The sequence below is a fragment of the Danaus plexippus genome, chromosome 7 (assembly GCF_018135715.1).
Source record: "Danaus plexippus chromosome 7, MEX_DaPlex, whole genome shotgun sequence".
In the NCBI taxonomy this organism is placed as follows: domain Eukaryota; kingdom Metazoa; phylum Arthropoda; class Insecta; order Lepidoptera; family Nymphalidae; genus Danaus; species Danaus plexippus.
In genome coordinates this window covers 4221616-4233034 of record NC_083541.1, presented here as the reverse complement: position 1 = coordinate 4233034, position 11419 = coordinate 4221616, and the positions used below count along the sequence as shown (strand labels likewise).

The 11419-nt window shown below is 29.9% G+C and overlaps 4 protein-coding genes across 4 annotated transcripts; 2 read left to right on the top strand and 2 right to left on the bottom strand.

Moving 5' to 3' along the window:
• The first annotated feature begins 198 nt into the window (after positions 1-198).
• LOC116770498 (CWF19-like protein 2 homolog) lies at positions 199-3199 on the top strand. The gene is made up of 5 exons (XM_032661981.2): positions 199-671; positions 734-1636; positions 1859-2242; positions 2513-2851; positions 2923-3199. Exons 1-5 carry the CDS (start codon positions 585-587, stop codon positions 3064-3066), a joined length of 1857 nt encoding a protein of 618 aa, XP_032517872.2. The 5' UTR covers positions 199-584; the 3' UTR covers positions 3067-3199.
• Positions 3179-4525, bottom strand: LOC116770500 (dnaJ homolog subfamily C member 17). Its single transcript, XM_032661983.2, has 3 exons — positions 4325-4525; positions 3599-4208; positions 3179-3389 (listed from the first exon to the last, which is right to left on the bottom strand). Exons 1-3 carry the CDS (start codon positions 4397-4399, stop codon positions 3193-3195), a joined length of 882 nt encoding a protein of 293 aa, XP_032517874.1. The 5' UTR covers positions 4400-4525; the 3' UTR covers positions 3179-3192.
• A 523-nt stretch (positions 4526-5048) lies between these two features.
• Positions 5049-6198, top strand: LOC116770501 (small ribosomal subunit protein uS2m). The gene is made up of 3 exons (XM_032661984.2): positions 5049-5201; positions 5284-5364; positions 5454-6198. Exons 1-3 carry the CDS (start codon positions 5183-5185, stop codon positions 6095-6097), a joined length of 744 nt encoding a protein of 247 aa, XP_032517875.1. The 5' UTR covers positions 5049-5182; the 3' UTR covers positions 6098-6198.
• On the bottom strand, positions 6101-11391 carry LOC116770499 (leucine-rich repeat-containing protein 58). The gene is made up of 4 exons (XM_032661982.2): positions 10783-11391; positions 8291-8507; positions 6834-7023; positions 6101-6518 (listed from the first exon to the last, which is right to left on the bottom strand). The coding sequence occupies exons 1-4, from the start codon at positions 11271-11273 to the stop codon at positions 6343-6345; spliced, it is 1074 nt and encodes a 357-aa protein (XP_032517873.2). The 5' UTR covers positions 11274-11391; the 3' UTR covers positions 6101-6342.
• Positions 11392-11419: the final 28 nt, after the last annotated feature.

The following is an 11419-nucleotide window of genomic DNA, read 5'->3' as shown; positions in this document are numbered from 1 at the left end:
ATTATTTATTTATGGTACTTATAAAATCCAATTATCTTTACATTAAAAAAATTTGTATATAGATATATATTTTGTAAAGATTTAATTATTGGAAGTTATAACAATGTTTTATCCATTTCTCTATTACACGTAGAGATAGCAAAAATAGTTTTAATTGACAGATTTTGTTTTTAAGTTGACAATTGACATTAAAATTTTAATTTGTAGTGGTACTCTGTGGATACGTAGGTCCTTAATCACTTACCATCACATTACACAGTCAAAACTAAACACCGAAGTTAAGTAATAAATACTCTTAAGGACACTAAAATTATGCAAATAATATATTGAACTGAAGTACTTACTAGTTACGGCCTCTCTTTTGACATTCTCTACTAATTATTGTGACAACCGAAGAATACGAACAGTTTTTTTGTGCCTCTCGCATATTATAATTCAACTCTGGGATATATCTTTATCCAGTAGCTTCATCAAACAACAAATCAAAACGTCATGGTTTTGTAAGGCATTTTATATTTATACGCAAATAATATTCAACACATTCCAATAAAAAAATAAAGTATTTGATACTCAACATAGTAAAAATGAAAGAAAAGCGTTCTAAAAAACATAAGAAAAGCTCTAAGGAAAAACGATCTAGTGAATCAAAGAAAAATAAACAAAAAAGACATGTAAGTTAATGTTAATGCTTGTAACTGTTTATGTGCTAACTTTTGCTCATTGATTTGTTTAGTCTTCAGATTCCTCATCAAATTCTGAGTCAGATGAGTGGGTTGAGCAGGAAAGAGTGAAAAGTGAGTCTGCTGGTAGAGATGAATGGATGGCTATGACTGGAATGCTGAAAACATATACCAAGGATGACATAAAACCAAAACAAGACAAAACTGAGAAAATGCACATTGATTCATACAACCCCGCCACAAGCAGTAGAGAATTAAACCCATACTGGAAGGATGGAGGTTCCGGTGTACCACAGTCATCAGAAAGCCTATCAAAAAGCAGAAAATTTATGAAACCATCATATAATGATGATTATTATAACACATCTAGTTCATCTAGCAAAAATACAAGTGGTAGGCAATACAAGCAGAATAGAGATTATGAAAGATCTTCCAACTGGAGAAAAGAAACAATGGATAAAAGGGAAGAAGAAAGGAAAAATTACAATTTACGTGATGATAAAAAAGATAATTTAAATTTAGAAAGTGATCATAAAGATAAAAAGTTGCAAAAAGATAATGATATACATGACAAATTAAAGACAAGCATTGAAACAAAAAAACCCGATTCTTCAACAAGAGAAAGAAAAGATTTGTATCTTTCCGATGAAAAGATGAATAAACTAGCAGCTAAAATTGTGAAAGCTGAAATAATGGGAGACTTGAAACAAGTAGAAGAACTTAAGTCGAAATTGGAGGCCGCAAGACAGTATAGGAAAAACAATCCCAATGTTGAAAACTTGGAAGACGATAGAGTTTTATTAATGTCTACTACCAGCACTGGAAATAGTAGACCTTTGACTAACAATCCTGTTGATACTAAAGGCAAGGGCAACAAACGAAAGGCCCAAACACATGATTCTGAAGGACGACTGAAATACTTTGGAGATGATGATAAATATAACTTAAAACAAATGGTAAGTATTTTGATCTATTATAAAGATTTCTGTTCACTCAACTCGGTGAAAGCTGTCTAACAAAGCTTTAATGATAAATTCTGTATTGTGACTGATTTAAATTTCTATTTCACCTTTTGATGACAGTATTTAAAATTGCAACCATGTTTTAAACTATTCTACAAACATTGTAAAGAAAATAGGTTGTGTGTTCATTTTTATATCACCTTTTTCATATTTCAGTTTGAACAAGAAAAGTATGGTAATAATTACAATGAAGATGCAGAGTTGGTCAGAGCTGCTAACAAAAGTAAAAATCCAAATGATGATTTAGCTGATATTTTCTTAGATAATATCACAAAGAATAAAAACCCAACAAGGAATAGTGAAATAGAAAAGCAACAGGCCATAAACCAGAATGTTAAGCTCGAAAGATCTTTAGAAGGTTGTGAATATTGTTTCGATTCTAAAAACATGTTGAAGCATCTAATAGTCAGTTGCGGAAACAAGATATACATGGCATTACCATCAAGGACGTCACTTGTCAAGGGCCATTGTATTTTAAGTACAATACAACATTCAACTTGTGTGACCAATGTTGATGAAGATGTATGGGATGAAATATTAGTAAGTAATTTATTTCTACTCACAACAACAAGTTTCATATTTGTTGGAATGGTTACTATTAAGTGTTAGTGTATTTTAATAATTATTAATTAATTTAAAAGTATAGTACAAATACAGCACTTCAAACATTGTGAGGGCTTATTATAGTATTAGATAAATTATAGATAGTATTTAGTGGTTCTTTATTTAAAATCTTCATTGGTCTTTTTTTTTACCGCCTTACTAAAAGCATGGATTGAAAAACCTAATCCAGGATACTTGTTATTTCAGTATTACAGAAAAATGATTACCCAATACTATAATTCTCAAGATCAGGACGTAGTATTCTATGAAACTGCAACAAGATTACATAGATTTCCACATTTAGTAATTAATTGTGTGCCGATGCCGCGAGACGTTGGAGACACAGCATCCATATATTTCAAAAAAGCACTTTTAGAATGTGAAGCAGAATGGTCTATGAATAAAAAGGTTGTGGAACTAAAGGGAAAGAATATACGAAGAGGAGTTCCTAAAGGATTGCCTTATTTTTGGGTTGACTTTGGCATGGATCCTGGTTTTGCCCATGTAATAGAAGACCAACAATTATTTCCCAAATCCTTTGCTGAGGTAAAATATATATACATATATAGTTACATTTCTACATTTTTTTTTTATTTTAAAAAAAACATTTGTTTCAGGAAATTATTGGTGGCATGTTAGATCTGGATCACACCCTTTGGAAGAATCCCAAAAAGGAATATGGAGATATTCAAAGAAAGAAGGTTATAGAATTTGTAAACAAATGGAAACCTTTTGAACAAAATTTTAAAGATAACAGTTAAGAATAGATTACATATCATCTTAAAAAATTATGAATTTAAGAACAACTTTTATTTTATTAGTGTTTTCTAGCATAATAGTTAAAATAACAATGACTTAAAAAGAAAAAATGTATAATTAAAAAGTTTTTATTTATTTACTTCATCTTCTTTCAACATTTCCTCTATTAATCTCTGTCGTTCTGCAGCTTGTCTCATTTTAGTCAACACAAGAGATTCATAGTCCCTGTCAGTGACAAGAGAATTTGTATATTGTAAGTCTTTCTTGGTTGTTAATATTGGCTTTTTGTGTAGCCATTTCAATGTGAGAGGATTTTCTTGAAGACCTACACAAATATCACCAGTTAAATTTTTATAAAAAACATTTAACACTAAGGGTAATACACTAGTATTTAAAAAGCATATTTACTAATATTCAAGAACTGTAATATACTTCTTGTTAAAAAAAAAACTTCAAATCTGAAAAGGAATTATGAAAGAAAATCTTAGATAATTATTCAAATAGAGAACAAGCTGGGATAAAACAATACACAACCTTTTTCAAACTCAACTGCCATTTCTGATGCTTCCTTTGTTCCAAATTCAACTAAAGCACTGCCCTTTTTAGCCGGTGACATAATCAATGCTGTGATAGGTCCATATTTCTTTAGGAATGTCCTTAAATTGGTTTCATTGTAACCTCCATTACCAGGATCACTTTTCTCAGCTTTCCAACTTATTTTTATTCTATTTAAACTGGAATCCCATACCGGTTCACTGAGATTTTTCATACTCTTTTGTATCTCTTCTTTCATCCTCTGTTGTTCTTCTTGTAAAAGTCGACTCCCTTCCCTCTGTAATCTTTTAATTTCCTCAGCAAGCTTTTGCTCATCAGTCAAATTATCTTTTGACCCCCCTAAAGCGGCTTCCCGCTCTCTCCTTTCTAAATCTTCTTTAAGTTTCTGCCTTTTACTGTCTAGTTCTTGGTGCCTTAATTTTGCTGCTGCTTTAGCTCTTAAAACTTTATCATAAGCAGCACGTGCTGCTTTATCTGTCAATATTTCTAAAGCATGTGATAGTTCGTGAAAAGTTTCTGCAGCTTTAGGATTATCAGGGTTTTTATCTGGATGACACTGCAGAGCTTTCTTACGGTATGCCTTTTTGATCTGTTAAATAAATCATTTAATAAGTTAAATAGATTCTTAAAGTCATATTATATGTTTTGGAAGTTGTAAGCAGTTTATACAAACAAATTTTTATTAAGAATATAATTAAACCATACCTCTGAATCAGTAGCTGTAATTTGAATGTCGAGAATGGCATACAAATCGACATCTTCGATTTTAGACTTGGCCATTTTAGAAATTAGTTTATAAAAATTATATTTGATGTAGTATAGCTCTGTTCTCTAATATTGGCGTCTTTTAAATTCACCACAACAAAGCAATAAGTAGGTAGGACCAAAAAGTGAAAACAACGTCATGTCAAATGTCAAGACTGAACTGTATTTCTATGGAATATATTTTGCTTTAGATTCAAGTATCATAGAGCACGTGTAATAATTTTTATAACCTTAGGGCAATCAGAAGGTGATATTTAAATTAAAACTTGAATTATACGACATATAATTCTGACCTTAATTTTAATTTACTTTAGAGAACTGTAATAAACAAAAGGCAATTAAGTCATGTGTTGACAAATTTCAGTAATTATTACATTGTATACATTATACAGTTATTGGAGTAGTTAAGTAAGTAATTATAAAATTTAGTTTCTAAAGGTTTATTTAGTTTTTAATGGCTCATTATTGAAACATATCACTAATATATAATATGTTATTGTGTTCGAAAAGTTTTTTGCCACTTCATGCTTTAGGATTCTTAATTTTCTAAGAGAATGAATTAAAATAACTGTGATGTTGTTTCTTTAACTTGGTTTAAAAATAAAGACCAAAGTACAATCATACCGATTTAAATTGAAAACATGTGAAGTATTAGTCGATAACGTCATAGATATCTACATAGCTAGTGTGTACCTACATAGTACATAATACATATCATTTTGACGTTTGCTATGAGTGCTGTTGTGTGTAGTCCTTATAATCTTTTATAAAATAAAGGTTATCGTTTAATTTGTTATAATGTTGCCCAGATGTTTACGTAAGTTTGAATACATATTAGACAATAGCTATGCCTAATATGAAAAAATTGAATTTTAAGTGATCAATTCTTTTTGTTTCAGACCGTCATGTGAAAAATGGTATTACACTAACCCGATATTATTCTAATGTTCCGCAGCCAGAGCCAGCACAGGTTCTAGTTGGTAAGTTAAACGTCATGTGGATGGTACATAACTTTATGAATGTTCGATTAATGAAAAACCTCAACATCAAAATTCTTTGTTGTTTTCAGATGAATCCGTCAAAACTAGTCCACTAGATCATCCAGATTTTTTTCAAGTCCACAATTTATTTACAGTCAAAGACTTATTTGAAGCTGGTGTACATTATGGACACAAAGAGGGGTCATTGAATGAATATATGTTACCCTATATTTATGGATCCAGACAGGGCCATTTAATTTTTGATTTAGATATAACAGCAGAACATTTGCGAAAGGCCCTTAATTTTGCTGCCCATATTGCATATAGAGGTGGTATTATATGTTTTTTCAATAGGAATGCACTTAATGCACATTTAGTTGAAAAAACTGCACAAGAATGTGGGGAATACGCACACACAAGGTTTTGGAGAGGTGGGATTTTCACAAATGCTAATCATCAATTTGGGGCTGTCACCAGGTTACCAGATTTGTGCATTTTCATGAATACACAAAACAATATATTGAACCAACACACAGCAGTACGAGACAGTGCAAAAATGTTAATACCAACCATTGGCATTGTAGACTCAAATTGCAGTCCCAACTTAATAACATATCCCGTACCAGGTAATGATGATACACCTCGGGCTATAGAAATGTATTGTAAGCTCTTTAAAGAAGCAATTAAGAGAGGAAAAGATGCAAGGATGAAGTTTCTACAAGAAAACAACTAGTGATTTAAGTTTTTAAAAAACATTTATATAGTTTAATATAACAATTAGTTTGAGTAACTGTTTTGTAAACATAAACAATAGAATATACGTAATCAAGACTACATCTTTTTATTCTCTATTCATATTATTATTAAAATATACAGATATAACAGCAATATTATAAAAAATCTTTATTATATTTAAAAAAAAATGAAGTTTAAATGCTTTTTCTATAACTAAGGCTATAAATGTTTTTTAAACTGTATTTAGCCCAATAAAACTTTTCTCATCATGTGTGATGGTGTGATGTTGTCGACTTCACGGCTTTCCCAACTGCCGGTGATGCATCTTGAGCTGCAAAGATATTGCAGCAGTGGTATGCGATATCTTCCACAAAAGTCAACAAATTTTATATGTTCTACTCTGTTGTTGAAGAATACACCTGGAATACGATTAAATTGTTCTAAATACCAGAAATTATATTATATAACATTATAGGAAATAAAGTATATGGTATGACGTTTTTATTAATTATAAATAATTACACCACATCTTAATGAATTTAAATGATAGATTAGTAAAAGATTGAGGTGTGTTGTATAAAGATGATCATATAAAAATAATTTATACTTTACAACATTCTAGAAGATTGTCTATGGTCAGTAAGATAGCTTTTTAATTTTTTTTAATTAATTTTCTGAATTGTAGTGTACAAAATAGAGGATATAAATAATTGTAGCGTAACTGCTAAAGTGACCTTTGCATTTTGGATTAACGCAACATTGGGCTGATGTTAAATATTTGATAAGCGTAGCAGGTACATCGCCAGGTTTGATTGCTATCTGATGCAGCTTGATAGTTCGACCAGCCAGTTCAAGTAAAGATGGTGGCTGCAATGTCATGTCACGAACGAATCTCACAACGAGAGGGTTATCACGTAGGCTCAGCTGAAAATTATATACAAATCAATGTATAATTAAGTTACGTTACTACTTTCTCTTTCTTTATATGAATAAGTGTTGTTGAACTGTAGCTATGACAGCGTCAGTGAGGAATAATTTTCAGGAAGTAGGTACATATTACTAACATTCAATAGTTGTGAAATTCACTTGTAATGAATTATATTATAAATACTTTACTGGAAACTCAAATAATTTATTTTTGTTATTGCTAAATCAAAAGCATTATATTAAAAAAAATTAAAGTAATAGCTTCAACATTTGAACAAACGGTCTATGATGTGTAACGAAATTAAAGGGTTTGTGTATTGTGAATTGAAAGCTTCCTGATTTCGGTCTAAGACCTAACAATAAGTGTGTTCGCTCGCCGCAAAAGCTATAAATAGATCATAAATGGCTCCCACATACATACATGTGTCAGAAGGTAGACAAAGTCTGTGATATGCATTATACACTTAATTGGTAACAGTTTGTATAAATTTATTGTAGAATTTAAAATTGGAAAACATGAAACACGTTTCGTTTAAAATCATAATGCGAATTCCCATTAAGGTTTCAGTAAATTTATAGAATTAAATTATGTTTCTATTATATTCCAAATAAAAAAAGTTTGAAATAATTTATTACTATTTATAAATTATACTACCCGGTACAAGAATAATAATAATTTTTAATGTTAAATAGTATAATCTACATTTTTGTATGATTAACCGAAAATAGAGCCAATGTATGTATTACAAGATACTTATTAATATTCTGTATCATTTTCATTTTATTTCATTATTGGCAATTCAACTGAAACGCCCTTGACCTGTGTCCTTTGCACGATCTTTTATTTTTTTAGATTCAAGACTATTGTGAAATACGGACTAAGTAACCTTTACTAAAGACAAAGAGGCCTTAATGAGGTTTCTTTTTTGGCATTTAAACCAAACATTATCTATGGCCACAAAATAAAGATTTCCATAATGATATCATGTTTCTTTAAGTTTTATTTAAATAAAGACATCCGTATTTATTATGATTATAAATAAACTAATAAAATATATTAACAATTAGTAATGTACTAATTTAAACTGAAAATACTGTCGTTTTGCTTTTTTCGACTTCTTCAAAATTAAATCAGTAATTATACGGAAAAGAAAAGAATGAAGATAGCACTGTGGTTTTTTATTCTTTGAACGTTAAGAAATAATCTGAAAAGTCTTAACCCATTGACTTATCTTTTTGGATGAGCACTTCGTCTAAAACTTACCTCAGTCAGGCATCTCAATTTGATTATCTGAGTTGGTAGTGTTTTAAGTCTGTTTTTATCAATCTTCAGTGATCTGAGTTGCTTCAAATTGGCTATGCTTGATGGAAGTTGTTCTATTTGATTGTCACTTAGAACCAACGCTTGAAGTGACGTTAAAGCTCCGACAGATTCAGGGACCTCTGTGATTTGATTACCCCCTATAGATAATATCTGCAAACTAAATTTCGAATAAATATATAGAGATGTTCAAAAATTTTAAATTAGTAGTAATACTAATAAGATCAAAGTGTATGTTTTGTTATTGAGAATATTAATTAAATTAAGGTGTTATAGGTTTGACGTCGATGTCTGTGTGTATTTTTCGGTTTCATCGTAACTCTGAGGGATCGAGCGATTTGGATGCGGTTTTTCTCATTAGAAAGCCAATTCTCTTGCAGGAGTTCTTAACTATCTTTGATAAATATCCCTTTAGCAGTGTAAAAGTATCAGATTATTTACATCTTTTGAATTATGAAGATCCTCTAAGTGCTTCACGTGAACGTGTATAATTTTTGAATCACAGTGAATGCGCAGGGTTTTTTTTTAAATAAGCGTTGTCTAGCTATTAGGTTGTAGGTATACGTCGGCCATTTTCTAATATGCGATTGGAGATCATAAAAAATTTAATTTTTTAACTTAAATAACTAATAATTAGATTAGTTAGCAGCTTATTTGGCGGTATTGTATTTATAACTGTCTTTAAAATAGGTATTGACAATAAGTTATATAATGTGTCATATTTATTGAAGTGTATACATATATAGTTGTTTTAAAACATTATTATATTGTTTAATACTTTGTTAACTCTCGACTACTTTATATTAATCTCACACCAGGCCACATTGTGATATGATTATATTATCATATAATTAATTTTTATAAAATTTAGATACTCAGTAAATGTGATAACGTTTGTTCTTTATGTTCAAAAATAATTTCTCTTTCGATTAGGTTACCCGCCTTTTTCACTCTATGTACTATTGTCGTTTATATTGAAATCCTTTGTTTTGGTTCAAAGACGTCAAGTATTTCTTTAGTTATCATTAATTTTAAAATTATTTAATTTAAAAATGCTGAATAATGTCGATTGCATATTTGGGTTTCAAATAATCTTTTTAAAATTCGAATTACCTTTTTAAACATAAACATTTTAGAGTTCTCTAATCTATTCTAGTAGGTACCAACTATCATCCTATCTTATAAGCAGGAGGTATCTATACCTGAATCTGTATCTATATCTATATTAGTACCTAAAAAGATGTCTAAAGAATGCCGTAAATTTTCACGTAATCGCATAAAGTTAACTTGAAATAATAATTTATCTGAAAGTTAAACTAAAAGAAAACAGAACAATTAGACTATTTAATGAAAAATCGGTGTAATGAGACTTTGTTGTCTATCGCAAAAGATTCATTAAACTTCAAAATAATTTTACAAAAAAATTATATGTATTTTATATTGTCATATGATGATTTAAGTTTGCCATGTAAAAAAAAAACCACTGACATTTAATGCAATAATAATTTCTATGCATACATTACAAGTTCATTGTGCCTTAAAGAATGTATCTTTGCTATGATTTTCTGTTAAAGAAAATAATCCGTGGGATTTAACGAAATTTATATAATATAAAAACAATAGTGAAGTATGTACTGTGAAAGACCTACGGCTAATATTATGAAAACAATTTCGTCTTACAATAAGAAGGAATAGAAATATTGTAATGTTAACAACGTCGTGGAGTTTAATTTACCAATGCATAGTTTTTTTGTGGATGTACATAATAAAGTTATTTTGATATGTTTATATTTAGATGAATTTAAAAACTTAAGGTTTCGTAGCACATTTATCATTTATGTCGTTAACAAATTACATATTAGCAGACATTTAACCTATATATAAGTTAATATAAAATCTAATACAAAAACTAGATTCAATTAAAACTGAGTTTTAAATTCTTTCTTTGTATAGTGATAACGCTAATATATGAGTAGGTAATAATCGCCATGACTTGTCAAATACAATATAAGTGATTGCAACACAATTGATCTGCTGTAAATTCAATGTATAAAAATTTGCTTGTAAATTATATCTAAACGGCTATGGGTAATTACGACTATTGACATCAATATTTTATAAATACAAGAATACAAAAGATGTTTACACTAACGCTTATGTTTAAGATGATAATGTAATTTCCTTGGTCGTAGACATTTGTAATAAGATAATAATTATAAAGAGCGCATTTAAAACGCTACTATAGGTATATATGATAATATAGCATTATATTAATATATATATAGAATTTATAGATCATTGTTTGTTTTTTGATCGATTGCTGCTAGTTGGTACAAGAATATGTTTTATATTATATAGGTACCTTCTATCTATATAACGTGTCGTGTAGAAATGACGATATAGATATCATATCTCAATCGATTTAATATACAAACCTGTTCAACTTCCAGATATCCTTTGGAATGTTTATAATCACATTACCTCCCAAATAAAGATATTTTAGTGTCGTTAATTGCAGTAATTGTTCCGGGAAGAAATTGATTCTGTTGCCGCTTAAATTAAGTTCTCTGAGCGTATTTCTTGTCTTTAAAAAACTCTTTGGTAGGGATTCATTAGTGAGATGGTTGTGTTTAGCTATTAGTGATGATAGTGGACAGGTGTCGAGAATATCTGGGAGCGAGGTCAGCCTGTTATTGCTTACATCAAGTATTTTCAAGTTACAAAATTGATTTATTGATTCCGGTAATGACTTTATGCGATTTCCATATAATAAAAAAATCTCGTAATTTTCCGCACAATCCTTTTCGTCGATTATGCTTTCCAGTTCCGATGTTATTGTGACACTATCCAACGACCTATTAGATAGGTCAAGTGTTTTTTGTTCTCTGCTGTCACTGTCGCAGCTATCTGATGTGTAGCACTCCATTATAGATTGACACTCGCCACTATAAATATTTTTTAAAAGGTATTTACATTATTGAAAGGTATTTCAAGCTACACTTACGAACTACTCGCCCCGCTCGCGGCGCACGCGCAACTGATGTGCCTGACTGACTAGTATATCAGGCTTGA